Source organism: Musca domestica, unplaced genomic scaffold (assembly GCF_030504385.1).
Source record: "Musca domestica strain aabys unplaced genomic scaffold, Musca_domestica.polishedcontigs.V.1.1 76, whole genome shotgun sequence".
Taxonomy (NCBI): domain Eukaryota; kingdom Metazoa; phylum Arthropoda; class Insecta; order Diptera; family Muscidae; genus Musca; species Musca domestica.
In genome coordinates, this window is record NW_026712396.1 from 2,184,079 (window position 1) to 2,207,985 (window position 23,907).

Here is a 23,907-nt window from a genome sequence, read left to right on the forward strand (position 1 = left end):
TAAAAACGCCGAAAACTCAATATTTAAGGAGTTATGGCCATTTTAAAGTTTTCATTAATTCGTACCTAAAAAAGTGATCACAAATTATAGCTAAAAACGCCGAAAACTCAATATTTAAGGAGTTATGGCCATTTTAAAGTTTCTATTAATTCGTACCTAAAAAAGTGATCACAAATAATAGCTAAAAACGCCGAAAACTCAATATTTAAGGAGTTATGGCCATTTTAAAGTGTTCATTAATTCGTACCTAAAAAAGTGATCACAAATAATAGCTAAAAACGCCGAAAACTCAATATTTAAGGAGTTATGGCCATTTTAAAGTTTTTATTAATTCACTCTTAAAAAAGTGATCACAAATAATAGCTAAAAACGCCGAAAACTCAATATTTAAGGAGTTATGGCCATTTTAAAGTTTTCATTAATTCGTACCTAAAAAGTGATCACAAATAATAGCTAAAAACGCCGAAAACTCAATATTTAAGGAGTTATGGCCATTTTAAAGTTTCTATTAATTCGTACCTAAAAAAGTGATCACAAATAATAGCTAAAAACGCCGAAAACTCAATATTTAAGGAGTTATGGCCATTTTAAAGTTTCTATTAATTCGTACCTAAAAAAGTGATCACAAATAATAGCTAAAAACGCCGAAAACTCAATATTTAAGGAGTTATGGCCATTTTAAAGTTTCCATTAGTTCGTACCACAAATAATAGCTAAAAACGCCGAAAACTCAATATTTAAGGAGTTATGGCCATTTTAAAGTTTCCATTAATTCGTACCTAAAAAAGTGATCACAAATAATAGCTAAAAACGCCGAAAACTCAATATTTAACGAGTTATGGCCATTTTAAAGTTTCTATTAATTCACTCTTAAAAAAGTGATCACTATTTAAGGAGTTATGGCCATTTTAAAGTTTCTATTAATTCGTACCTAAAAAAGTGATCACAAATAATAGCTAAAAACGCCGAAAACTCAACATTTAAGGAGTTATGGCCATTTTAAAGTTTCTATTAATTCACTCTTAAAAAAGTGATCACAAATAATAGCTAAAAACGCCGAAAACTCAATATTTAAGGAGTTATGGCCATTTTAAAGTTTCTATTAATTCGTTCCTAAAAAAGTGATCACAAATAAAAGCTAAAAACGCCGAAAACTCAATATTTAAGGAGTTATGGCCATTTTAAAGTTTCTATTAATTCGTACCTAAAAAAGTGATCACAAATAAAAGCTAAAAACGCCGAAAACTCAATATTTAAGGAGTTATGGCCATTTTAAAGTTTCCATTAGTTCGTACTACAAATAATAGCTAAAAACGCCGAAAACTCAATATTTAATGGGTTATGGCCATTTTAAAGTTTCCATTAATTCGTACCTAAAAAAGTGATCACAAATAATAGCTAAAAACGCCGAAAACTCAATATTTAACGAGTTATGGCCATTTTAAAGTTTCTATTAATTCACTCTTAAAAAAGTGATCACAAATAATAGCTAAAAACGCCGAAAACTCAATATTTAAGGAGTTATGGCCATTTTAAAGTTTCTATTAATTCGTTCCTAAAAAAGTGATCACAAATAAAAGCTAAAAACGCCGAAAACTCAATATTTAAGGAGTTATGGCCATTTTAAAGTTTCTATTAATTCGTACCTAAAAAAGTGATCACAAATAAAAGCTAAAAACGCCGAAAACTCAATATTTAAGGAGTTATGGCCATTTTAAAGTTTCCATTAGTTCGTACTACAAATAATAGCTAAAAACGCCGAAAACTCAATATTTAATGGGTTATGGCCATTTTAAAGTTTCCATTAATTCGTACCTAAAAAAGTGATCACAAATAATAGCTAAAAACGCCGAAAACTCAATATTTAACGAGTTATGGCCATTTTAAAGTTTCTATTAATTCACTCTTAAAAAAGTGATCACTATTTAAGGAGTTATGGCCATTTTAAAGTTTCTATTAATTCGTACCTAAAAAAGTGATCACAAATAATAGCTAAAAACGCCGAAAACTCAACATTTAAGGAGTTATGGCCATTTTAAAGTTTCTATTAATTCACTCTTAAAAAAGTGATCACAAATAATAGCTAAAAACGCCGAAAACTCAATATTTAAGGAGTTATGGCCATTTTAAAGTTTTCATTAATTCGTTCCTAAAAAAGTGATCACAAATAATAGCTAAAAATGCCGAAAACTCAATATTTAAGGAGTTATGGCCATTTTAAAGTTTTCATTAATTCGTACCAAAAAAAAGTGATCACAAATAATAGCTAAAAACGCCGAAAACTCAATATTTAAGGAGTTATGGCCATTTTAAAGTTTCTATTGCCCCAGTCATTCTGAAATTCCTTGGTTGATAAATCAAAGTCATATCATTCTGGGATTTGTTGTTGTGTTTTGTTTTTATTTTCGAAATACGTTAAAATTCTTATAGTTTATAGTTGTTATAGAGTGTTTTCCAATCCAACATGGATTTCATTATAAATCACTACTACACTTCTCTCGAGGGAAAACATGTTTTTCTTCTTCTTTTCCATTTCTTGTGTACATTTCTCAATATACATGAGTTTTGGGGGGATAGGGGGTCTTGTTTGCATTTTCTTTCAAATCTTAAGTTACAGAGAAATACTTAAAATCATAGAGATAAATAAAATTAGATTTGTTGTTTTGTTTCTGTTCTCTTATTCTTGTTTCCAATAGGAATTACATGGTTTCAATAAAGGAGATAGGTGTTATCTTACTTTGTTTTAGAGTAAACGGGACGCGTTCGTTCTCCGTTCCGTTCTTGCTTTCATCATTCATCGCTTTCATAAAAACAAAAACTTGGTTAAAAAAGGAAGCTAATTTCATCATTATAGTCAAAACAAACTAAGCTTAAATTAAAATTTAAATAAGGAAATTAGATCAAAGTTATACCACTGTATAGTAGGCAGGCAGGGGGCGTACCGAAATACAGGTATTCATATGAAGAGACAAAAGTAAAGAGGAGGGGACTTAGTTACTTATAGAAAAAGAGAGGGGGGAAAATCTAAAGAAATCTTATTAAAAGTTAAGATCTATGGCCACACTCAAATCATGTAATTTAGGCCACCCCACCTCTTGTGCGGTCGGTCTCAGTGTAGGGTGGGGGAAGTGGTGGCGATTGGTTTTACTTTGAAGTTATAAATTAAGATGCTTTTCTCTTTAGATGCGTCTTTGGAAGGAATTGTTACTGCCACCACCAACACCAATGCTGCCACCCGAGCTGTAGTTATTGCCAATTGGAGGTCCACCAAAGCTGTTAACTCCACCCATGCCACTGCCGCCACCGACACCACCACCGGAATTCTTCTTGCCATTGAAGAACAGTTCAATATAGCGGGAACCCATTTGATTGCGATCACGTTTCATTGCTCTCTGGGCATCTTCATAAGATTCAAAGCATGCCTCGGCTGTGCCACTGTGGCGATTCTTATCATTGTAAATGATACGTACATTGGCTGGACGCAAGGGCTCAAAGAACTGAAACGAAAAACAAGATTTTTTAATAAATTGTTAAACACTTGACTAAAGCCATCCATCTCATCCTCACCTTAAAGACGTCATTTTCATATGAACTGAATGGCAAACCGCGCATATGTACCACATACAGATCATCACCGCGGCCGCCACCAATGGGACCAAAGTTGCCACCACCGCCCATATTGTTGCCACCGAATCCACCGCCAAAACCTCCATTACCACCGCCATTGTTACCGCCTCCAAAATTGCCAAAGTTGCCGAAGTTACCAAAGTTGCCACCATTGTTGCTGGGGCCATTTCCGCGATTGTTGCCAAAGTTATTAAAATCGCCAAAATCGTTACTTCCTCCAAAGCGATTGAAAGCACTACCACCACCGCCGCCGCCGGAGTTGTTGCCGAAATTGCCGTTGTTTCCAAAATTACCACTGTTGCCAAAGTTTCCGTTATTACCGAAATTTCCGCTATTGCCGAAATTGCCATTGTTGCCGAAATTGCCAAAACTGCGGCCACCACCATTAGCACCACCACCTCCATTGCCACCACCAAAGTTTCCATTATTTCCGAAATTGCCAAAGTTGCCATTATTTCCGAAATTTCCATTATTGCCAAAGTTGGGTAAATTATTAAAGCCGAGGGTATTATTGGCGCCGGATCCAAAGCCGCCACCATTACCCCAACCTCCACCTAAATATAAGACGGGAATAATGTTAGCACAATATAGACGACGGGTAGGAAGATAGCTTAAAATGGACCTGACACTACACAGAAAAGAATACCGAATGTGGACTTTTTCAGGCATTCAGGTGACTAAAAGGACTGAAAGGGGAACTTATAGATGGCTGAAGATGCCTTTTGTGAGTATATTTCAGGTGACTGAAAAAAGCCTCTCTGGTATCTGAAAGAAGGCCTTTCGGGTGACTGAAAGGAGGCCTCTTAGGTGATTAAAAGAAGTCTTTTAAGGTAACTGAATGAACGCCTTTCAGGTGACTGAAAGGAGGCCATTTAGGTGTCTTGCAGGAGGCCTTTCAGGTAACTAAAAGCATGCCTTTCAGGTGACTAAAAGAAGTAAAAGCACGGGCTTTTCAGGTGACTGAAAGGGGACCCCCTTTTTCAGGTGACTGAAAGGAGACCCCTTTTTGAGGTGACTGAAAGGAGACCCCTTTTTGAGGTGACTGAAAGGAGACCCCTTTTAGGTGACTGAAAGGAAGTCTTTCAGGTGACTTAAAGTGGGCCTAATAGGTGATTAAAAGGGGGCCTTTCAGTTGACTGAAAGGAGGCCTTTCAGGTGACTAAAAGGGGTCTTCATCTGAAAGGGGTCTTCTTTTAGTCACCTGAAAGGAGACCTCTATCAGGTGACTGAAAGGAGACCTCTTTCAGGCGACTGAAAGGAGACCCCTTTCAGGTGACTAAAAGAAGACCCCTTTCAGATGACTGAAAGAAGACTCCTTTCAGGTGACTGGAAGGAGACCCCTTTCAGGTGACTGAAAGGAGACCCCTTCAGCTGACTGAAAGGAGACCTCTATCAGGTGACTGAAAGGAGACCTCTTTCAGGCGACTGAAAAGAGACCCCTTTCAGATGACTGATAGGAGACCCCTTTTTCAGGTGACTGAAAGGAGACCCCTTTTTCAGGTGACTGAAAGGAGACCCCTTTCAGGTGACTGAAGGAAGGCCTTTCAGATGACTGAAAGGAGACCCCTTTCAGGTGACTGATAGGAGACCCCTTTCAGGTGATTGAAAGGCTTTTAAGGTGACAGAAAAGAGACGCTTTTCAGGTGATTTAAAATGTGTTTTTCGGGAATCTTTTCACGAACCCTAAGTCAGTGCTGATCTTTGGGACCATCACGAAGGATCTTTGCTAAAAATAGATTTACAAACTTTTTTTCAAAATAGTTTCTGATACTTACGATTACGATTGTTTCCGCCAAAATCGTTGTTACCACGATTGCTGCCACGATCCTTTAAATCATATGGAGCCATACGGCCATTGCCGCTTACGGAACGTTTCAGTTCAGCAATAGAGCTGCGGAAAATCTCAATGTACCTAAAGGGGGAGAGCAATAAAAGAAATGGTAAATATTAAAAACAATATATCTTCACGAGGGTGATGAAATACAAAATCCATTTGCAGTAAGGCGACGAGACTTTTTGACGATTGCGCAATTAAGGAAAATAAATGCTTCTTGGCTTATTTATTGAATATTTAAAGAATGAAGAAGTTTGAAACTGTTAACATTAACAATTCCAAGAACACAACACTTCAAGTTGTTTGTATTTGATAATGATGTAGAATTTTATAACCCAATCTAGGAGGGAGAAAAAAATTAAACAAAAAAATAGATATTCTAGGAAAAACAATAAAGAATTTTGCTCAAACGCCTTCATTTTGCAAAATTATGATTTGAAAACACACCAGTAGTTGTTATCTTAAATGTAGAAATTGTATTTTATATGGATATACATATGTGATTAGTAGTAGAGTACAACAAGTTTTAGGATAAAAACTTGATATGCTTAAAACAAATAGTTTTTTTTAAACATTATTATTTTAAATTATTATTTAGTTGTATTTTTATTTTTGTAGTGTAAGAGGAACCCACCTGTGCCCAATCTTTTCCCGATTACGTCCCAAGGCTTGTTCAGTATCATCCTGGCTTTCAAACTGAACAAATGCTTCCCCTGTAGCACGACCCCGTCTGTCCACAACGAATACAATGCCCTCCCGATCCGCTTTGATTTCCAACCCTGCCCAATGGTAATAATAATAACACAAGAATAATAACAACAACTTAAACATAAACCAACATTTTTTGTTTTGTTATGGTATTTTGGTGAAAGAAATAAATGTTTCTTTTTTGTAAAAAAAGTTATAAAATATAGATATTTGTTTACGTTTTTTTAATTTTCAATTCAGTTCTAACATTGCTGTTGAAGATCTGAATGAATTTCAAGTTGCAAGTTCTCAAGAGCAATACAACAACTAAAATTACCAACCAAAAAAAAAAATAACGAAGAAATTTGTTAGGAATATTATTTTTTAGTTATTTAAAATTACTTTTTTCAAATATTTCGGGGCAAGCCCTCTTAAATGTTTTGAGTTGCTCTTTTCTTGTTCTGTGTATCACAAATATGTGTAGCAGGGATACAGTTAAATATTCCCACCACCACCATTCATTAATTCATTCTTTGTGGTTCCCATTTCCTAAGAAGACGGGTAGTGATATATATTTTTGGCATGGTTATGGTAAGATCTTGCACCACACGCTTGGCCCAGAGCTTTGTATTACATTGTGTGATTGCTAAGATTATTGATTTGGAAATTGTGTTGCATTCACAACACAATACTTACAACAAGGAGATAACATGCATTTTGTATCTAATACTCAAATTTTAAATTAAAACAAAAAAGTATCATAGAAATCAGGTAGGAAAACAAATCAGGAAAACACGAGCTATACAACAAAACGTTTCCATTGCTGAGTCAACATTACAAAACTTACCGCTGAAAAACTCTTCAATTTGTTGTTCGGTTACAGAGTAAGGAAGTCCTCTTAGTTTCACAACATAGGAATTGCCATGATTGGTGGTTTTACGCATGGCTTCCTTGGCCTCAGAGGCTTCGGCATTGAAAACTGTGAGCCAACAAAAAAAAAAAAAGAAAACAAGTTAAACTTAGGTTCCTCTCCAATAGAATGTTGCTGCCACTTACCTTCAATGTAACGATGACCCATCGAGGCATTGTTCAATTTCAATGCTGCATTCACATCTTGCTGACTCTCAACTTCCACATAAGCCTCGCCGGTGTTTTTACCATCCCATCGGCTTGTTATCAAATGTATACCCTCAGCTCCACCAACAACAGTGACATCCTTTAGAAAATCTAAGATTTCTTTGTGTGTTGCCGACCACGGAAGACCACGTAGGCGTACATATTTCGGTCCATCTTCGCCATTATCATCACCATTCTCATCATTCTCCTCGTCATTTACATCATCTTGATCATTTTCATTTTGTGAGCCATTCTCCTCCTCTTCCTGTGAGCCTTCACATTGACTGTCGTCGTAGTTTTGGCTGTCATCATTTTGATTATCGTGATCGTTGGACATGTTTTGTTTTGGGAGTTTTGTTGTTTAATTAAAGGTTCTGAAATAAAAAAGAAGATCGATTGTTCAAAATCAAATAAAACATGATATAAAATAAATATCTAAGCGACCAAAGGCGCTTCTTCACTAGATAGCCCTCCTTGGACCGCATTCACATTTTCACCTCTGAGGTATTTGGCGCCGGCTACGCAAAACAGAGTTGAAAAAGGTTAAAACTTAAACTATAATTAACATCATGGTGGTCACCTTTTGGCCCATAAAGATTTTACATAAATTCTGGATGAAATAACGACTACAAGCAATCGTTTGAAAAGTCTGGGACGAATTTCTGTTAAAGCCCTACCAGAACGATTCGGGATATTAATTAGGTTGCCGTGGATTTTTAACGTTTTTGAAGGTCGTAGGTAAACTACAGGGTGTGATGAAAAAACTGCAACCAACCTCAGGCAGCTGTCATTCTTGAGTCAATCGTCCGACAGCTGTCAAAATTATTCCAGTGACAGCTCATTATATACTTTACAAGCATACAAAAACATTTTGGTGAGGATTTTCCAGAAAAAAAGGGGGTAAAGCCATTGAAATTCCAAAAAGTAAAGGAACATACACCGCAACAAAAAGAAAATAGACTCAAAAGAGCTAAAGTGTTGCTTCGCTTGGCCGAAAGTGGTGAACTGCCGAATTTGGTTTTCTCCGATGAGAGAACATTCGTTGTCCAGCAGTTTGTTAACAAACCAAATGATCGTGTTTACTTGCCAAAGAGGTCAGCTGAAAATGTACAGCTTCGGTTGGCCACCGGAACTCAAGCGCCGGCCATAGTGATGGTGTGGGCCGCCATGACAGCCGATGCTCGCTCTCCGCTCGTATTAATCGACCTTGGCGCCAGAATAAATGCCGGATATTATCGCGAAAATATTCTGGAGGGTGTATTAAAGTCTTGGTCATGCAAACGTGTTGGCCGCAGACCTTGGACATTCCAACAGGATTCAGCGCCATCGCACTCAGCACGCGCCACCCAAGAATGGTTACAAAATGAGGTTCCTCGCTTCATTTCCAGCGCACAGGGGCCATCAAATCTCCGGATACCAATCCGTTGGACTATTGTGTCTGGAGTATTTTGGATAACAAGGATGACACTAAAAAAATACGAAAGTGTCGATCAACTCAAGCAAGCTCTGGAAAGAGGCCAAAATACCGCAGAGCAACATTCGGGCAGCGTGTGACGGTTTCATTGGCCGTTTGAAGGCCATAATTCTTGCCAAAGGTGACCAATTCGAACGAATCTAAACTTATTCTAAATATATAATATAATAAAATTTAAAACAAAGCAATCCTTTGAAAAGCCTAGGACGACCTCCTGTTAAAAGGGATATTAGTTAGGTTGCCGTTATATTACATTTCCAAGCTCCCAAACTTTTCAGAAATTTTTTAAAAATTATATCAAAATGGCAGGTGTGTTTTGGCAAGTTGATTCTGTAGTGCTGTACCACCACCCTAAGCTTGGAAAAGAATACACATAAAAACACCCTTTGTTGGGCGGGGGGTGAAAATATTGTTGTAAATTTTCTGAAAAGTACAAACAATATTTGGCTTACAATTTACACAGCTCTAAATAGCTTTTAAAAAATGTGCAAGTAGGGGATGTGATTCATGAGGCAAATACAATTCCAGACACCACGAAAGAAGTCACCATTTATGGTTTATTATAGCCCTCTGTTCAAAAAGCAAACAACTATGTCAGGCAAGTACGTGATATCACACAACTTTCTAATGGCAAATACCTTACCTCAAACTAAAAGACAAATTTACGTCTTTTAGATTGAAATAAGAAATTTGTAGAACTTCTATTTATACCACCTCACTACCATTGAAGAAAATTGTAAAACACTACGTAAGCAGCAGGCATCTATTTTAAGAATATTTGCAATGGAGTTGTAAGGTGTTTTCGTTCTTGCATACATGAAATTTGTTGTTTTTCCAGACAACAATCTAACCTAACCAGCCGGTCCAAGGCAAACACTGCTAGTATGGCGACAACTTCATGTGTATCCATCATTTACTATACGAAAAAATGCACGCACATACACACACATATACACAAATTCTCTGCAGGCGTCATTTTGCCAAAAACCGGCAAATCACTGCATAACGGATAGAAAATAATAAAAAATTATTGTATTTTCCATCAATATATATAATAAATACGATACCATCAATAACTTATTAAACAAAAACAATGCTTTGAAGCAAAATTTCCTTCTCGAACCTTAAAAAAAGAAAATCACCAAGCACGCTAACCCACCAAAGCCGATGATGATGACGCCGCCATTTTGCTTTTTCTTTTGTGGTGTCGAAAAAAAGTGAGTGGCCTTGTTTCTACCTTTTTTCGCACAACATCAAATACACAATTTTTTTCGGCACTTTCTTTGCAGCTTCAAAGCAATTTTAAATGGAAAATTTCACAAGAAATACATTACTTACCTACTTGTAATGTAAATTTTCCGGAAAATTAAAGCCGGTGTTTGTTTTTGATAACTTTTTTTTGGAATATTTAATTTTTCTCTTCTTTCACCCGAAGAAATTTCCTGGCTCCGCTTTTGACTTTACTTTTTGACGTACAATGAAATAATAAATGAAATGTCGAAAGGTTTCTATGATATTAAAATCGAAAATCGATTACAAAAAGTCGATTGCGATTTTACACTTTTCAACAATCGATTAATCGAAAAATCAAAACATGTGATCCTCTCAATCAAGTCCCCAACAAAAACATCAAAATTAGATGTGTTTAGTAATATTTAACCACGTTTACACTTAACCACATTTTCTTATGGAATGAATGAGACTTGTTTTCAAGAAATAAAACAATTTTTTATTAGCACACTTAATAATGATAGACATTATATTAATGAATATTGAACCCTTAAACATAAATTTCAAATTTAGAGTTGTTATTTATTCGACATATAATCTATGGAAAAATTAACATCTAAATAACGCTTTTTATCAGAACAGGTTCGGTTTAATATGGCTCATGGTAGAAGAATATAGGTAGACGCATCGACGCAGCTGCTGGGACAATGAACTGTCAAACCAATTTTGGAATTGAAAATGTTGAATGAAAAGTTATTTAAATTTGTAAAAATCGTTGAAAAACACGCATTATAATAACCTCCAAACGACGTTGTATTAGAAAACATATAAAAATCTACTTACATTTGAAAAGAAACTAAAATAATTTTGACATATCAATGCTCCCAAGCGTTGATGCATATACCTGTATTTTTCTACCATGATATGGCTTAACCATGGTATAAGAATACAGGTAGTCGCATCGATACAGCTGCTGGCACAATGAACTGTCAAACCGACTTTGGAATTAAAAATGTTGAATGAAAAATTAATAAAATTTGTAAAAATTTGTTAAAAATCAATATTATAACAACCTCTAATTTGCGTCGTATAAAAAAAAACATTTAAAAATTCACTTATTTTTTATAAAACATTTTAAAAATTTTGACATATCAATGTTCCAAAGCGGGTGAGATGAAAAAACTGCAACCAACTTCAGACTGTTGTCATCTCTAAGCCACTCGTCCGACAGCTGTTAAAATTATTCCAGTTGTTAAAATTATTGTACAAGCGTACAAAAGCATTTTGATGGGAAAAAGTTATTCGTGATGGAATTCAACAGTGATAGTGTATTTTTTTATATTTGGCAGGAAAACCACAAGTGGCTATCGTTAGAGCACTCCAACATTTAAATGTGAATAAATCTTTTGTGTCTCGTATCATCTCTCGTTACCGTGATAGCCCGACGTCAAGTAAGTGGACGGAAGAAACCAGCAATACCAGCACAAATGGTTCGAAAAGTAAAGATCGAAACCCCCGTGGCTGTGGCCGAAAAATGGCTCGTGAGCTGAACATATCGCAATATTCCATTCGGCAAATATTGAAAAATGAGCTCGGGGTAAAAATTGCAAAAACTTACACCGCAACAGAAAGAAAATAGAAAAAGATCTAATGAGTTGCTTCGAGAGTGGGGAACGGCCGAATTTGGTTTTCTCCGATGAAAAAACTGTCGTTGTTCAGCAGTTTGTAAACAAACAAAATGATCGTGTCACCCAATCGTGTCCTTTCGTATTAATCGACTGTGGCATCAGAATAAATGCCGAATATTACCGCGAAAATATTTTGGAGGGTGTATTAAAGCCTTGGGCACGCAAATATGGCCTCAGACCTTGGACATTCCAACAGGACTCAGCCTGCGCCACCCAAGAATGGTTACAAAATGAGTTTCCCCGCTTCATTTCCAGCGCACAATGTCCACCAAAATCTCCGGATACCAGAAGAGAAGAACTTCTAAAGTGTCGATCACCCAAGTAAGCGTTTCGCAGGGAATGGGCCAAAATACAGCAAAGCAACATTCGGGTAGCGTGAGACGGTTTCATTGGCCGTTTGAACGCCATAATTCGTGCCAAAGGTGACCAATTGGAACAAATCTAAACTTATTCTTAAATTTGATGCTATTTCCCACATTTATTGTAATCATTCAGGAAAAATATATGTATATGAAAAAAATGCTCTTTTCTAGGCGCCCGATGACAATTTGAAGCGAAAACGTATATAGTAAATCTTTTTATTTAAAGATAGTGCAAGGCGGTTATGAAATTGTTACCTAATCTTTGGAATTACATTTTCATTTAAATTTTAGCATAGCGTCCATGCAAAGATTCGTCCAGCTCGATCCAAAAATGCGGCTTAGATTCGGTGTTTTATAGAGTATAATAGTAATATAGTGTTTTGAAATTGTATTGAAAGATTAATATTCAAATTTTTCATCCTAAGTTAAAAAGGCCTAGGGGCTCCATGTTTATTATGATAATCATTCTAGTTTTAGTTTTCTAAGACTACATGTATCACCTACCTAATTTATGTTAAAGGATGATAAGAATACATTCCTTAGGTCATGAGCAGGTCGACAACTGAGGTCTAACAAACATTTGTTTCTATGCCCTTATTCAAGCCCAAAATAATTTGGAATGCCAACTTTGAAAAATTTCCAGTCTTTTTTCTCTTTATTTCTCTGCCATAGCATTGGCAATGCTAACCATTTTTCGTACAGTATTTCTATCACAAATATCATAGGGCAGTACATCTTGTTTGCCCATACTGACATCACATTCCATTTTTGTGGCATTTCCATCTGTTGAATCTGGTACATCTATGCATGCACTTACTGTCGCAGAGCCATGGAACTCCGTGCACTTTGTTGCTGTTAGAATTTCTTCCAAATTTGATATGTTTATACCAGCCCCAGGCATAATAATTATATCTCTATGATGTCGGGCAATTAGTTGGGCTAGATTATCAACTCCATCGAGGGCATTTTGACGAAAACCACTACTCAATATCCTTTGAAATCCCAATTCTATAATTGCTTTGGTTGTCTCGTGCATTTTGGCCGGATCTGTAACATCAAATGCTCTGTGGAATGTCATCGGTAGACTTTTGGCCTTCTCCAATACTTGTTGGCATTGTTCGACATTAACTTCACGTGACGGTGTCAACGAACCAAATACAAAACCATCGGCACCATTCTCTTGCAACAGTTCCATATCATGGAGTAATGCTGTCATTTCATAATCTGTATATATGAAGTCATTACCGCGACGTGGTCTCAGCATGCAGTAAATGGGTATAGTAAGGGGAAGACTTTTAAGAGTTTTTAATACTCCCACCGAAGGAGTTAGGCCACCCTCGCTTAGGGCTGAACAAAGTTCAATACGTGCTGCTCCACCTTCCATGGCTGCAATGGCCGAGGCAATTGAGTCCACACACACCTCGAGTTTAATGTCATGATTTGGGCTCATAGTTTTTTACTGTTAGGGGTGGATTATAATACTGAGGATTTAGATTTAATGTAATTTTTCTCTGGATAAATGAAAAATTGGTTGCCGGTGTAAATAAAATTGATGTATATGTCGATATTTCAATTAATCGGTCTGTATATTTGCTACAATAATCGATTTATTGTCATATTCCGACTATTGTCATGCTCCCACCAACGCTGTTCTCTCTCATTTGTCTCATAGACGCTAAAGTAAAAAGGCATTACAATATTGCTTTTATAGAAGCAAATCACATAAAGCTTCTCCAAGAGAAATATTGTACCAAAAAATCTGACTGTTTTCATTAAAATATTTCCTGTATGACTTCGAAGTTAAAAAAAAGCTATGCAGTGAGACAATGGAAATATTAAATCGACTGTAAAATATCGATTGTTCGATATTCCAGCCATTCAATGCGAAAACCGATACTCGACCTACATGCACCAATCTCTTTCTGCACATTTTTTAGTATAGAATAAAAAAATTAATTGTATTTTGAAATTCTCCCATATTATTAGTTAATAACAATAAATAGCATTCAAAATGGCCGACATTAATGGTACTGAGGATGAGGTGCAAGACAAGAAACAGAAAAAACAAACCAAACACGATGGAGGTGCTGCCGATCTAGAACGTGTTACCGACTATGCTGAAGAAAAGGAAATCTCCACGGCCAATATATCCAGTGCGGTCGAGCAGTTTGGTAATCAACGCCAAAAAGAAGATGAACTGCGAGTGGCCAAGGAAATGGAACTGCAAAAGATTCAAGTGAAAAAAGAGGATATAGAACTTATTGTGAGTAGAAAATAAAAGCGTTAATAGTGGGTGATTCACATTAACTTATGACCATATGTGTTTTGTTTCCACACACAGATGAATGAAATGTTAATTAGCAAATTACAAGCTGAGAAAGTCCTGCGTGAACAAAGAGGAGATGTCGTAGCTGCTCTGGAAGCCATTATAGCTAATTAGATGTGTTGTTCTAACGCTCATAAGTTCTACTTGTTTTCTTTTCTAAGTTTTCAATAAACCATTTTTAGGTACAATCTAGTTGATGTTGTGATTTCATGGAAGGAAGAACCAATAGCTGTCTTTATAAAATCGAATTGAACAGTTTTGTATCACTTGATCCTTTGTCTACTGTGATATCATGGAAAATAAGTATTGAGGAATTGAAGAAAATGTTCACAACGAGACTTTCGAAGAAAAGAGCCAAACGGTTATATATAAATTACAAAATCCAAACCATTCTATCTCTAATAACATCGTCTTTTGGTTGTATCAAAATTTGTCACGTGAAATACCCCTCTTCTATGTCTTCTGGGAGGACTTTTGATCATCCATAGGGAGAGGTCTGATTATATACAGCCATCAGCTAGTCTCAAATACTACTGTCTGATTCTTTATAATGAAAACCCCAGAGGTTATCTTATAAATACTTATTCTGCTTATTTAAACAGGTTCCATTTTTAAATACTACTCTTTGGGTGTGCATAAGTTTTGTCCATCAATATCCTTAAACATCGTATATTAGTGGCTCCCTTTTCTTCTAGTCGTCCATAACGATTTCATTCGAGACTTCTACATACTGTCTCCTGATTATTAAACAAATATTCTTGCTATCTCTTGAAACTTTCTTGTACCGGGTGAGATAAAAAAACTGCAACAAAGGCAAACCCCATAATTTCTACATTTTTTTTTTCAATTTAATGAAAGCAAAGCAAAAATGTCGGAAATATCATCAAATTTTAGAATGAGTTTAGATTTGTTCGAATTGGTCACCTTTGGCATGAATTATGGCCAATGAAACCGTCACACGCTACCCGAATGTTGCTCTGCGTTATTTTGGCACTTTCCCGGAGAAACGCTTGCTTGAATGACACTTTGGTCTTTTTTAGTGCCATCCTTGCTTTCCAAAGTACCCAGACACAATAGTCCAACGGATTGGTATCCGTAGATTTTGGGGGCCATTGTGCGCGGGAAAAGAAGCGAGGAATCTCATTTTGGGTGGAACCTGCTGAGTCCTGTTGGAATGTCCAAGGTCTGCGGCCAAAATGTTTGGTGCTTAATATACCCTCCAGAATATTTTCGCAATAATATTCGGCATTTATTCTGATGCCACGGTCGATTAATACAAGCGGAGAGCGACCATCGGCTGTTATGGAGCCAAACACCATCACCATGGCCGGCGCTTGAGTTCTGATGGCCAATCGAAGGTGCACTTTTTCAGCTGACCTCTTTGGCAAGTAAACACGATCATTTTGTTTGTTTACAAACGCCTGGACAACGAATACTTTCTCATCGCAGAAAACCAAATTCGGCAGTTCACTACTTTCGGCCAAGCGAAGCAACTCTTTAGCTCTATTGAGTCTAGTTTCTGTTGCGGTGTAAATTCTTGCACTTTTTGGAATTTCGATGGCTTTACCCCGAGCTCATTTTTCAATATTTGCCGAAATGGAATATTGCGATATGTTCAGCTCAAGAGCCATTTTTCGGCCATTGCGACGCGGATTTCGATCCAGTCGCTTCTTTACTTTTCGAACCATTTCTGCTGATGTTGCTGTTTACTTCCGTCCACTTACTTGACGTCGGGCTATCACGGTAACGAGCGATGGTACGAGACACAAAAGATTTATTCACATTCAAATGCTGGGGTGCTCTAACGATAGGCACTTTTGGTTTTCCAGTCAAATATAAAGAAATCACGCTATCACGCTTGAATTCCATCAGGAATAAGTTTTTTTTCTGAAAAATTCTCACCAAAATACTTTTGTACCCTTGTAAACAATATAATGGGCTGTCACTGGAATAATTTTAACAGCTGTCGCACGAGTGACTTATATATATGATATATTTTGTACCTATCTCTTGAGATTCCCTTGTGTTCACCGATAACCCTCATTAATGTCTACAGGTCTTGCCTTGTGACTTTTTTCATAATCGAAAAACCTTGTTCTATTCTCATTATAGGTATGTCGTAAATTCCATCATTTTATTGACAATGCAAATAACTTATTAATATGTTTCTTTGTTGTTGTTGTTGCTGTTTTGTATGCACTATATGTATGTTTGTATGTGAAATCAATTTTCATTCTCAATTTTTTACTTATAAAATACAACACTTTCACGTACAATCCATTAAATTGAACTACAATTATAATTTAAATCCTTTCCTTGGTGATGTCATTTTCATCATCATATCTATAGAAATCCACTCAACAAAAAAGGAGGGATAAACAAAAAAAAGTATTTTTAAAACAATAAAATATTCCACCAGAATTGGGTTTGGTTTCTTTTTTTTTTTTTGGGTGCAGAATAGAGGAAGTGAAGTTAGTGGATGGGAGAATGGGGTGCTTGGTTTTGTGGGTGGTATATTAGGTGGTATTTTCAAAAGAAAAAAAGTTAAAAACAAAATCAATTTTTTGTATCGTTTTTTGTTTCTCTCTCTAGTAATAGTGCTTAACTGGCTTAAACTATGTATTCAAATACTTTTGCAGATTTTCACACGAGGGCATATTAATGTTCTGGGCCTTGCGGAACAAGTCACGGTCACCAAAACTACGCGCTTTAGCTAACATTGAATCACCTGGAATGGGAAAAATAGGGTTTTAATAAATTTCCTTCTTATAAATCTCGTTATCCCTTTGTTTTAAATACTTACGATAATTTCTTTCTCGACTGCATGATAGTTTCAAATGATTTATAAAATCTTCCTCCACCGATTCCTCTAGTCGTCCCACCGAGCCTTGATATTCCGAATAGAAGTTGTCCTTAACATAATAGGGTATCTTCAACGAATTGGTTTCACGTTTTACCGAATATTTGCTGAAATAAAATAGAGAAAAATATAGTTAAAGAAGAAGTACAAATGATGAATAACTTCCTCGCCTAGGAAGACTGCCTCCTGCTTATCTACAAAGACTGGTCCCTCCCTCCCTGGTCATCTATAGTTTCCCTTCATCTCGTCTAAAAAGACCCCCTCAGGCTCGCCTATAAATCCTTCGACTTATCTTTAAAATCTCCTTAAGCTCGACTATAGTCTCCAAACAATCCGTCTACAAAGTCTCCAATCAGCTCATATATAAAGACTGCCCACAGCTCGTCTAGAAAGGTTTCTTTTAGATCGCCTATAAGGACTCTCTTAAAATCGTTTTTAAATTCTCCCTTCAGCTCATCTATAAAAAAACTCTCTTTGGTTCTACTCGTCTATAAAAAATTACTTTCTGTCCAGCTCGTCTATAAGACTAGCTTTAGCTCATCGGAGAAGACTTGCTTCAACTGGTCTAGAAAGACTGCACTCTATTCGTCTAGAAAGACTCCCTATAGTTCGTCTAGGAAGACTCCCTATAGTTCGTTTACAAAGACTCCTTATAGTTCGTCTAGAAAGACTCCCTATAGTTTGTCTAGAAAGACTCCCTATAGTTCGTCTAGAAAGACTCCTCATAGTTCGTCTAGAAAGACTCCTCATAGTTCGTCTAGAAAGACTCCCTATAGTTCGTCTAGGGGATGTAATGTCTCTAGGGGGGTTGACCACACTGAATACTGCAGGCTTTGTCAGGACGAGGAAGAAACTGAGACGGTGAAGCACTTACTCTGCCACTGCCCAACTCTTATAAGAGTGGGAGAGAGGCTACTGGGTAAGCAAATTATGCTAGACTTGCCCTCCATCTCCGACATCGAGCCAGCAGTCATTCTTCAGTTAGCCAGAAGACTAGAATGGGTAAGGACGACACGTTGATACACCGTGGATGCAAACCTACTTCCCTACTATTTATTCAGATTCTCACTTCTTCACTTCGTTTCCTTTTCTCTATTTTATTCTCCCATCCTCTTAATTAGGATGAACACAATTAACCAAAATGTCTTCGAGTGGAGTGGTTGTTTATACAACCGCGCATCCTTTAAAGACCCCATTCTAGTCATCTACAGGGCTTCCTTCTTGTCTTATATCCACACTTCCACTTTGTGTTCAATTCATATTCAATTACATGATGTTGACCACCATCCTTGCTTATTTGTTGCTAAAATTTCTACTTACTGTGATGGTGACAAGCTATATATTGGATCCGAAATAAAGAATGACGACATCATTGATAGGCCAATCAAAACCAATATGGGTAATAGATTAATCAAGGCCGATGATGAAGATTGATTCTGAAATGAAAAGAATACAAAATTCAGTCGTCTTCCCTCTATAATTATTTTCAAATGCGAACATACCTCTCGTTCCTCCCTTTGTTGACGTCTTCGATTTGATCTCATATAGACATTTTGTTGTGGAAAACCCGAACCGAAAAACATATTGAATATCTCCTCAGCGCTGACATCAGCTTGGAAACCACGAGCATAGCCAAAATCACTGGTATAATAACCGTTACGCATGCCACCGTTGCCGCCACCTCCACCACCGCTATGCGACTCATTAATGCCATATAAATCGTATTGTTTACGTTTCTCCGGATCTGTTAGAATGGCAGCCGCATTCCCCACGGCCTTAAAAGCTTCCACAGCACCGGGAGCACGATTTTTATCCGGATGTAATTGTAAGGCAAGTTTCTTGTAGGCTTTCTTAATTTCCGAATCTGTAGAGGTCTTGGTAACACCTAGAATTTCATAATAATCTTTGCATTTCTTAACTTTTCGTACAGCTTCCATTTGTTCGGCGGTGTAGTCGGGTTCAGCATTTCGTGAATCGGAATTTTTACGTTTACGTACGCCATCGGTTTCACTATCGCGTTGTGATGAGGATCCAGCCGATGAGCCGCCATTCGAGGGAAAACTTTTCACTTTGTTAAGGAGAACTGAAAATAAGCAGAGGACATTGCATTAGAGTAAAAATTTGAAGAGATGATAGGTTTATTAGAGATCTAGACAACGATAATTTGAAAACAATTGTTATTTTGTTTGAGAGAAGCTGATAAAAACGGATATTTTCATTGTTTTTCTGACACTGGACATAAATTCAGTTTTTCTCTTTGATGGATATAAAACTGGAAAGGATTATCCGAAAATTGTTTCACACTTTATACCTGAGGTTCATGTCCTACTTTTTCAATTTTTTCACAATACTGACCAACTTAGTTGGAAAAATTGCAGGCCAAAACTGTAATACTGCTGTACGAATATGTTTTTGGAGAATATTTTTTTATATATCTTCAAATCACTGCATATTCTGCGAATTCTTGACTCGAAATTAACTACCTTGATATATTTTCTGGGTGTCACTATAACCTCAACCCAATTTGCAACTTTTGGAAAATTTAATATTGATCTACTGTCGATTAAACAAAAGACGAAGTATTCACACATACTACAAGCACACATAATTCACACACCACATGCCTAACAATACTTTATCTCAAATTGCCTTTTAAGGCCAGATATGATTGTAGATCTTAAACGGTTCTATGTTTATCTTATTTGAATAGGCAAGCAATTATTGTTGTTTTTGGCTTAATACCATTTGTTTACTTTTTGACGAATAACACAAAATCGTTCTTCATCGGCTATATTTATTTTTGGACTACGAACTTTTGTAAGCCAATGAATTAATTTAATACTACTTTCACTTACCTTTGGCCTTTTCCGTGGGGAACAGCTTCTCAGCTTTCAATAAGAATTTTTCGGCTTTTTCCAATTTACCTTCGGTTAGCGCTTGCACAGCAATATCAATGCATCGCATTGCTTCATCTTTGTTACCCTCTATGACCGTCATTTTTGTGTGTGTGTCCGTGGGGGTTTTTAATCCGGATATTTGTCTTTATTCCACGTAATTATTGTATCTGTTTTGTTAATTAATTTTTATATGTGTTTTACTAAAATATTCAAATGGACATAGACGAGTACGGGTGTGTGTGTGTCGTATTAAATGTTGACTTACGACGTCACACACAGAGCACACACCGAAAAAATTGCACTGGCCAAAAGCAAAAATATACTATAAATGGTACGTGCCTGCTGCTAAATGTTTCGGCAATCTTCCTCTTTCTCACCTACACGTCCGTCGTCGACGTCGTCCCAACAACAACCGTCGTAATGTAATAATAAATAGACCCCCAATAAAAAAAGTTTTAGTTTTTATTGGGTCAGGGGTTTCATGCACAAGCGAGACTTTTCCAAAATCTACGCTGGCTGAAATGCAAAGTAAACATGGTTAACACAATGTTTCCCTTTAACTTTAATGATTTTCTCGCTTTACCTTAGTATGTTTTATAGTTTAACACCTTCGACAATAATTTATTTTACGTTTTTTCACTAAAACCACATCATATTAACCCTCTTATTAGATTTTTTACGACGACCACAGATGACAAATCGAATTAGAAGCAGTTATCGTTCTCTGCAAATATCGATTACCGATATGTGAGGGAATTGTCATATTTGTGGGATAAAGTGGCTTGGCGACATATTGAAGTAATATGGCAAAACGAAACAACAGTTGGTGTGTTTCTTTTTCTTGTCTTTTTTCGTTTGGTGCCCTTATTCTGTCAAAACATATATACATTTTGGTATGCGTGTGTATTGTTTTGAATAAAAAATACAATAATTTGAAATTGTTTTAATTTCAGTTGCTAAGTTAATGCTTACTTTCGACGTCATATAGTACAATATTGGGATAAAAGTACGTTTATATAAATGAAGGTTAACCCACTGGATTTTGATTTAAATTGTCATATCCATTACTTTTACTTCAAATAAATCCTCTTAAAGTAGGTTAACCCTACAAAAAGTTCTAACTAAAACATGGCATAAAACTGTATTGTCCTACTAGTTTAGATTAACTCTTGGGGAATAACCACAAAATTCCATTCTCGTTTCGCGGGTTTCCCAATGTAAGAATTTTGTTAAAAATTAAAAATAAATATGAATAAATAAATTTAACACTATAAAACTCCAGCACAGAGTTGCATTTTCCTAGTTTCTTTAAAGTTAAGCAACCTTTCTTATTGAGCCATGAATACAGGTAGGTGCATCAGCGCTTGGGAACATTGATATGTCAAAACAGAATTTAAATAGAGGCATCGGCACAGCTGCTGGGATAATAAACTGTCAAACCAATTGAAATTATGAATGAAAAATTATTTAAATATACAAAAATTGTTGAAAAACGCGAATTATAATAACCTTCAACGTTATTTAGGAAAACATATACATATCTACTTATATTTGAAACAACATTAAAAATTTTTAACATATCAATGTTCTCAAGCCTTGATTCGTCAACCTGTACTCTTCTACCACAATGAAAACCACTTAATATGGTACGTGTTAACGTTTAGAATGCTATATGATAAAATAGGTCTACGACAGAGTTGCGTTTTTCCTATTCAGTCTTCTTATGAACTTATGCAAGACAAACAAGTTACAAAACGATCGGTTGGTACAACATGCCAAAAATCAAAAAATTTATAATTGTTTCGTACACCCGAGACAAAACTCTATATATCATATTAATATTTCCAAAGTATATATAAAGCTAGTTTTCACATTACATATTTTTTTTTGCTTTTTACATTAAAAATGCAAAATGATGTAAATGTCGTTTATTTTATTAAAAATTTCCTTTCTTGTAAATCAATAAAGCCATATTTACGTTTAGGCTTTTTAATAATCCTTGTATATATGTTTGCCAAATGCCTTACGCTCTCATTACCGTCTCACACTTGTATTATCACACACTGTCAAACGTCTCATAAACGCCGTCAAATTTCAGTGTGGCTCGGTTCTCTGGTCGAAACCAGTGTTTTTTGCGGAGTTTTCTTGATAAAATTATTAAATATCTTGAAAATCTGTGGAAAATAACTCGAAAATATCAAATCGTTTAGATAATAAGAACTCTGTTGACATTGTGAAAAGCTTCCGGTAAAAGTGTGACACCAAGATCAAAGAAAAAGCACAAATCAATAAAGTCTGTAACGAGACTGTAACAAAACCTAGACAGAAAACAACAAAAACACAGTAAAAACGTTGTTTTTCTTCGTGTGTGTGCAAGTTTAGTGCGAAAATGGCGACAATAAGCCAATAAGAAAGAAAATAAAAAATAAAATCGAATTTGAAATAATTTTACAGTAAATAACCCGAGTATTTTTAGTTTGTGAAGAATAGACAAATATATTTTAACAATTAAAATATTTTAGACATCGCTGTTTAAGGGATTGTAGCAGACCAAGTAGTAGTACCACATAGACAGCATAAGGTAAGAATCACAAAAAACAGACAACGGTGTCAACGTGGTGTGGTTTTGACGCCGTCGCCGTTGCATTGATAATTGTTTTTATTATTTTTCGACGATGAGTGTTCCCTGTTAAAGGGATACTTCTTTAACTCAGATCATTTGTAATTATGTGGAAATAGGTTTATGGAATTTTATGATTAGACAAGGAATGTGTAAAATCTATTGTGGGCTAGTTTTTTGTTTTAAAAGGGCGAGGTGGTGATTATGTTGCAACCAAACCGGCTTTGTTTTTTGCCTTGCTTTGCGCTGATGCCTGGCAAATGAAAACAAACAAGTTTTTTTCAAGAGCCGCCTGCCTTTAGGGTTTCATTGTTTTTTTTTTAAATATATCAATGTAAGAGTGTTTACGACTTTATTTATTTAAGATAATACTTAATACTTTCCTTCTCCAGTGGAGCAATTGAAAAATCATATAGCCCAAAGGTTTTACCGTGGGTGATTTGACCAAATTATTTTTTGTCCATCCATGGTTTTTCTCGGAGTTCAACTATTAAGTTTATTTTATGTGCTTTAAAGTTCCTAGGAGGCACTTTACAGCCATTCACATGAAGATTATTATATTATAATAATATTATAATAGAGGCAAACATTGAATCTAAATCTATTCAAAGTAAATCGTCAAATCTTTGGCTATATCAAAAAAGCTGCTGGGAGTATTAAATGATTCCCAATCGGAGTTTACTTGGGACTCCTTACCTATCCATCTCTGCTTTTCAAGATCAAAATCATGCAGATCCTTCCCAACATACCTAGATGGTGGAGTTCCATGATTATATTTTTCCTAGGTTATCTTTTGAATTTCAAAACCCTATTACATGCCACGCATCCCAATTCAAATTGCTCGTTCAGGTACTATAATATCAAATTTTTTTATTCAATACTAAATCTAATTTTATATCACACTAGCTGGCCCGGTCCGCGTTGCCGGCCCGTAGTTTTAGTATTTAATGCAAATTTTGCATAGCATAATATTTCACAAATCTAGCTCATAAAGGTGAACAAATTTTAATATAAATATTGATTCGACTAAATAGAAATAAATAACTATGGAAGGAGGGCAAAATAATTTCTGAATAGTCAAAGTTAATAAAGCTTTTACACCCATTGCCATAGCACTTCAAATTGCGCATTAGAGTCCCAAAAAGTCTATGTTCTTGTTCATAGTAAAATTCATTGACGATTAAAC

General features: G+C 35.9%; 5 protein-coding genes across 8 annotated transcripts in view; 2 read left to right on the forward strand and 3 right to left on the reverse strand.

Annotated features, from left to right (window-relative positions):
* Positions 1–2,371: 2,371 nt before the first annotated feature.
* On the reverse strand, positions 2,372–10,228 carry LOC101890376 (heterogeneous nuclear ribonucleoprotein H3). Of its 3 annotated transcripts, none has more exons than XM_005185668.4 (7): positions 10,077–10,228; positions 7,205–7,638; positions 6,996–7,127; positions 6,096–6,240; positions 5,403–5,539; positions 3,568–4,025; positions 2,372–3,497 (listed from the first exon to the last, which is right to left on the reverse strand). In XM_005185668.4, exons 2-7 carry the CDS (start codon positions 7,599–7,601, stop codon positions 3,180–3,182), a joined length of 1,587 nt encoding a protein of 528 aa, XP_005185725.1. In that variant the 5' UTR covers positions 7,602–7,638; positions 10,077–10,228; the 3' UTR covers positions 2,372–3,179. The 3 variants fall into 3 exon arrangements, with proteins under 3 accessions (XP_005185725.1, XP_011293411.1, XP_058986491.1); XM_011295109.3 differs by having other exon boundaries at positions 3,568–4,181; XM_059130508.1 differs by having other exon boundaries at positions 3,568–4,181; positions 10,081–10,220.
* A 2,426-nt stretch (positions 10,229–12,654) lies between these two features.
* LOC101890667 (copper homeostasis protein cutC homolog) lies at positions 12,655–13,578 on the reverse strand. The gene has a single exon (XM_005185669.4). The coding sequence runs from the start codon at positions 13,466–13,468 to the stop codon at positions 12,674–12,676; it is 795 nt and encodes a 264-aa protein (XP_005185726.1). The 5' UTR covers positions 13,469–13,578; the 3' UTR covers positions 12,655–12,673.
* Positions 13,579–13,914: 336 nt separating this feature from the next.
* LOC101890841 (huntingtin-interacting protein K) lies at positions 13,915–14,536 on the forward strand. Its single transcript, XM_005185670.4, has 2 exons — positions 13,915–14,281; positions 14,360–14,536. The coding sequence occupies exons 1-2, from the start codon at positions 14,030–14,032 to the stop codon at positions 14,456–14,458; spliced, it is 351 nt and encodes a 116-aa protein (XP_005185727.1). The 5' UTR covers positions 13,915–14,029; the 3' UTR covers positions 14,459–14,536.
* Positions 14,537–16,436: 1,900 nt separating this feature from the next.
* Positions 16,437–20,845, reverse strand: LOC101891015 (dnaJ homolog subfamily B member 12). Of its 2 annotated transcripts, none has more exons than XM_059130531.1 (6): positions 20,685–20,845; positions 20,441–20,617; positions 20,060–20,268; positions 18,525–19,287; positions 17,148–17,311; positions 16,437–17,072 (listed from the first exon to the last, which is right to left on the reverse strand). In XM_059130531.1, the coding sequence occupies exons 3-6, from the start codon at positions 20,199–20,201 to the stop codon at positions 16,960–16,962; spliced, it is 1,182 nt and encodes a 393-aa protein (XP_058986514.1). In that variant the 5' UTR covers positions 20,202–20,268; positions 20,441–20,617; positions 20,685–20,845; the 3' UTR covers positions 16,437–16,959. The 2 variants fall into 2 exon arrangements, with proteins under 2 accessions (XP_058986514.1, XP_005185728.1); XM_005185671.4 differs by having other exon boundaries at positions 18,525–18,640; positions 18,707–19,287; positions 20,060–20,617; positions 20,685–20,844.
* Positions 20,846–22,202: 1,357 nt separating this feature from the next.
* The window catches only part of LOC101901454 (protein roadkill), a 296,295-nt gene continuing 294,590 nt past the window's right edge, over positions 22,203–23,907 (forward strand). Inside the window, exon 1 of the mRNA XM_059130530.1 lies at positions 22,203–22,682. The gene's annotated coding sequence lies outside the window, so the exon portion shown is untranslated. The remainder of the gene's footprint in view (positions 22,683–23,907) is intronic.

Excerpts from the sequence above, each read along its gene's own strand:
- LOC101890376 (XM_011295109.3), bottom strand. The coding sequence starts at position 7,601 with ATGTCCAACGATCACGATAATCAAAATGATGACAGCCAAAACTACGAC. Across the intron at positions 7,128-7,204 it reads GGGTCATCGTTACATTGAAG|TTTTCAATGCCGAAGCCTCT; the intron begins GTAAGTGGCAGC and ends GTTGGCTCACAG. Across the intron at positions 5,540-6,095 it reads CGGGAAAAGATTGGGCACAG|GTACATTGAGATTTTCCGCA; the intron begins GTGGGTTCCTCT and ends CTCCCCCTTTAG.
- LOC101890667 (XM_005185669.4), bottom strand. The coding sequence starts at position 13,468 with ATGAGCCCAAATCATGACATTAAACTCGAGGTGTGTGTGGACTCAATT.
- LOC101890841 (XM_005185670.4), top strand. The coding sequence starts at position 14,030 with ATGGCCGACATTAATGGTACTGAGGATGAGGTGCAAGACAAGAAACAG. Across the intron at positions 14,282-14,359 it reads AAGAGGATATAGAACTTATT|ATGAATGAAATGTTAATTAG; the intron begins GTGAGTAGAAAA and ends TTCCACACACAG.
- LOC101891015 (XM_059130531.1), bottom strand. The coding sequence starts at position 20,201 with ATGACGGTCATAGAGGGTAACAAAGATGAAGCAATGCGATGCATTGAT. Across the intron at positions 17,312-18,524 it reads TATAGCTTGTCACCATCACA|CAAATATTCGGTAAAACGTG; the intron begins GTAAGTAGAAAT and ends ATTTTATTTCAG. Across the intron at positions 17,073-17,147 it reads CAGTCGAGAAAGAAATTATC|GTGATTCAATGTTAGCTAAA; the intron begins GTAAGTATTTAA and ends TTCCCATTCCAG.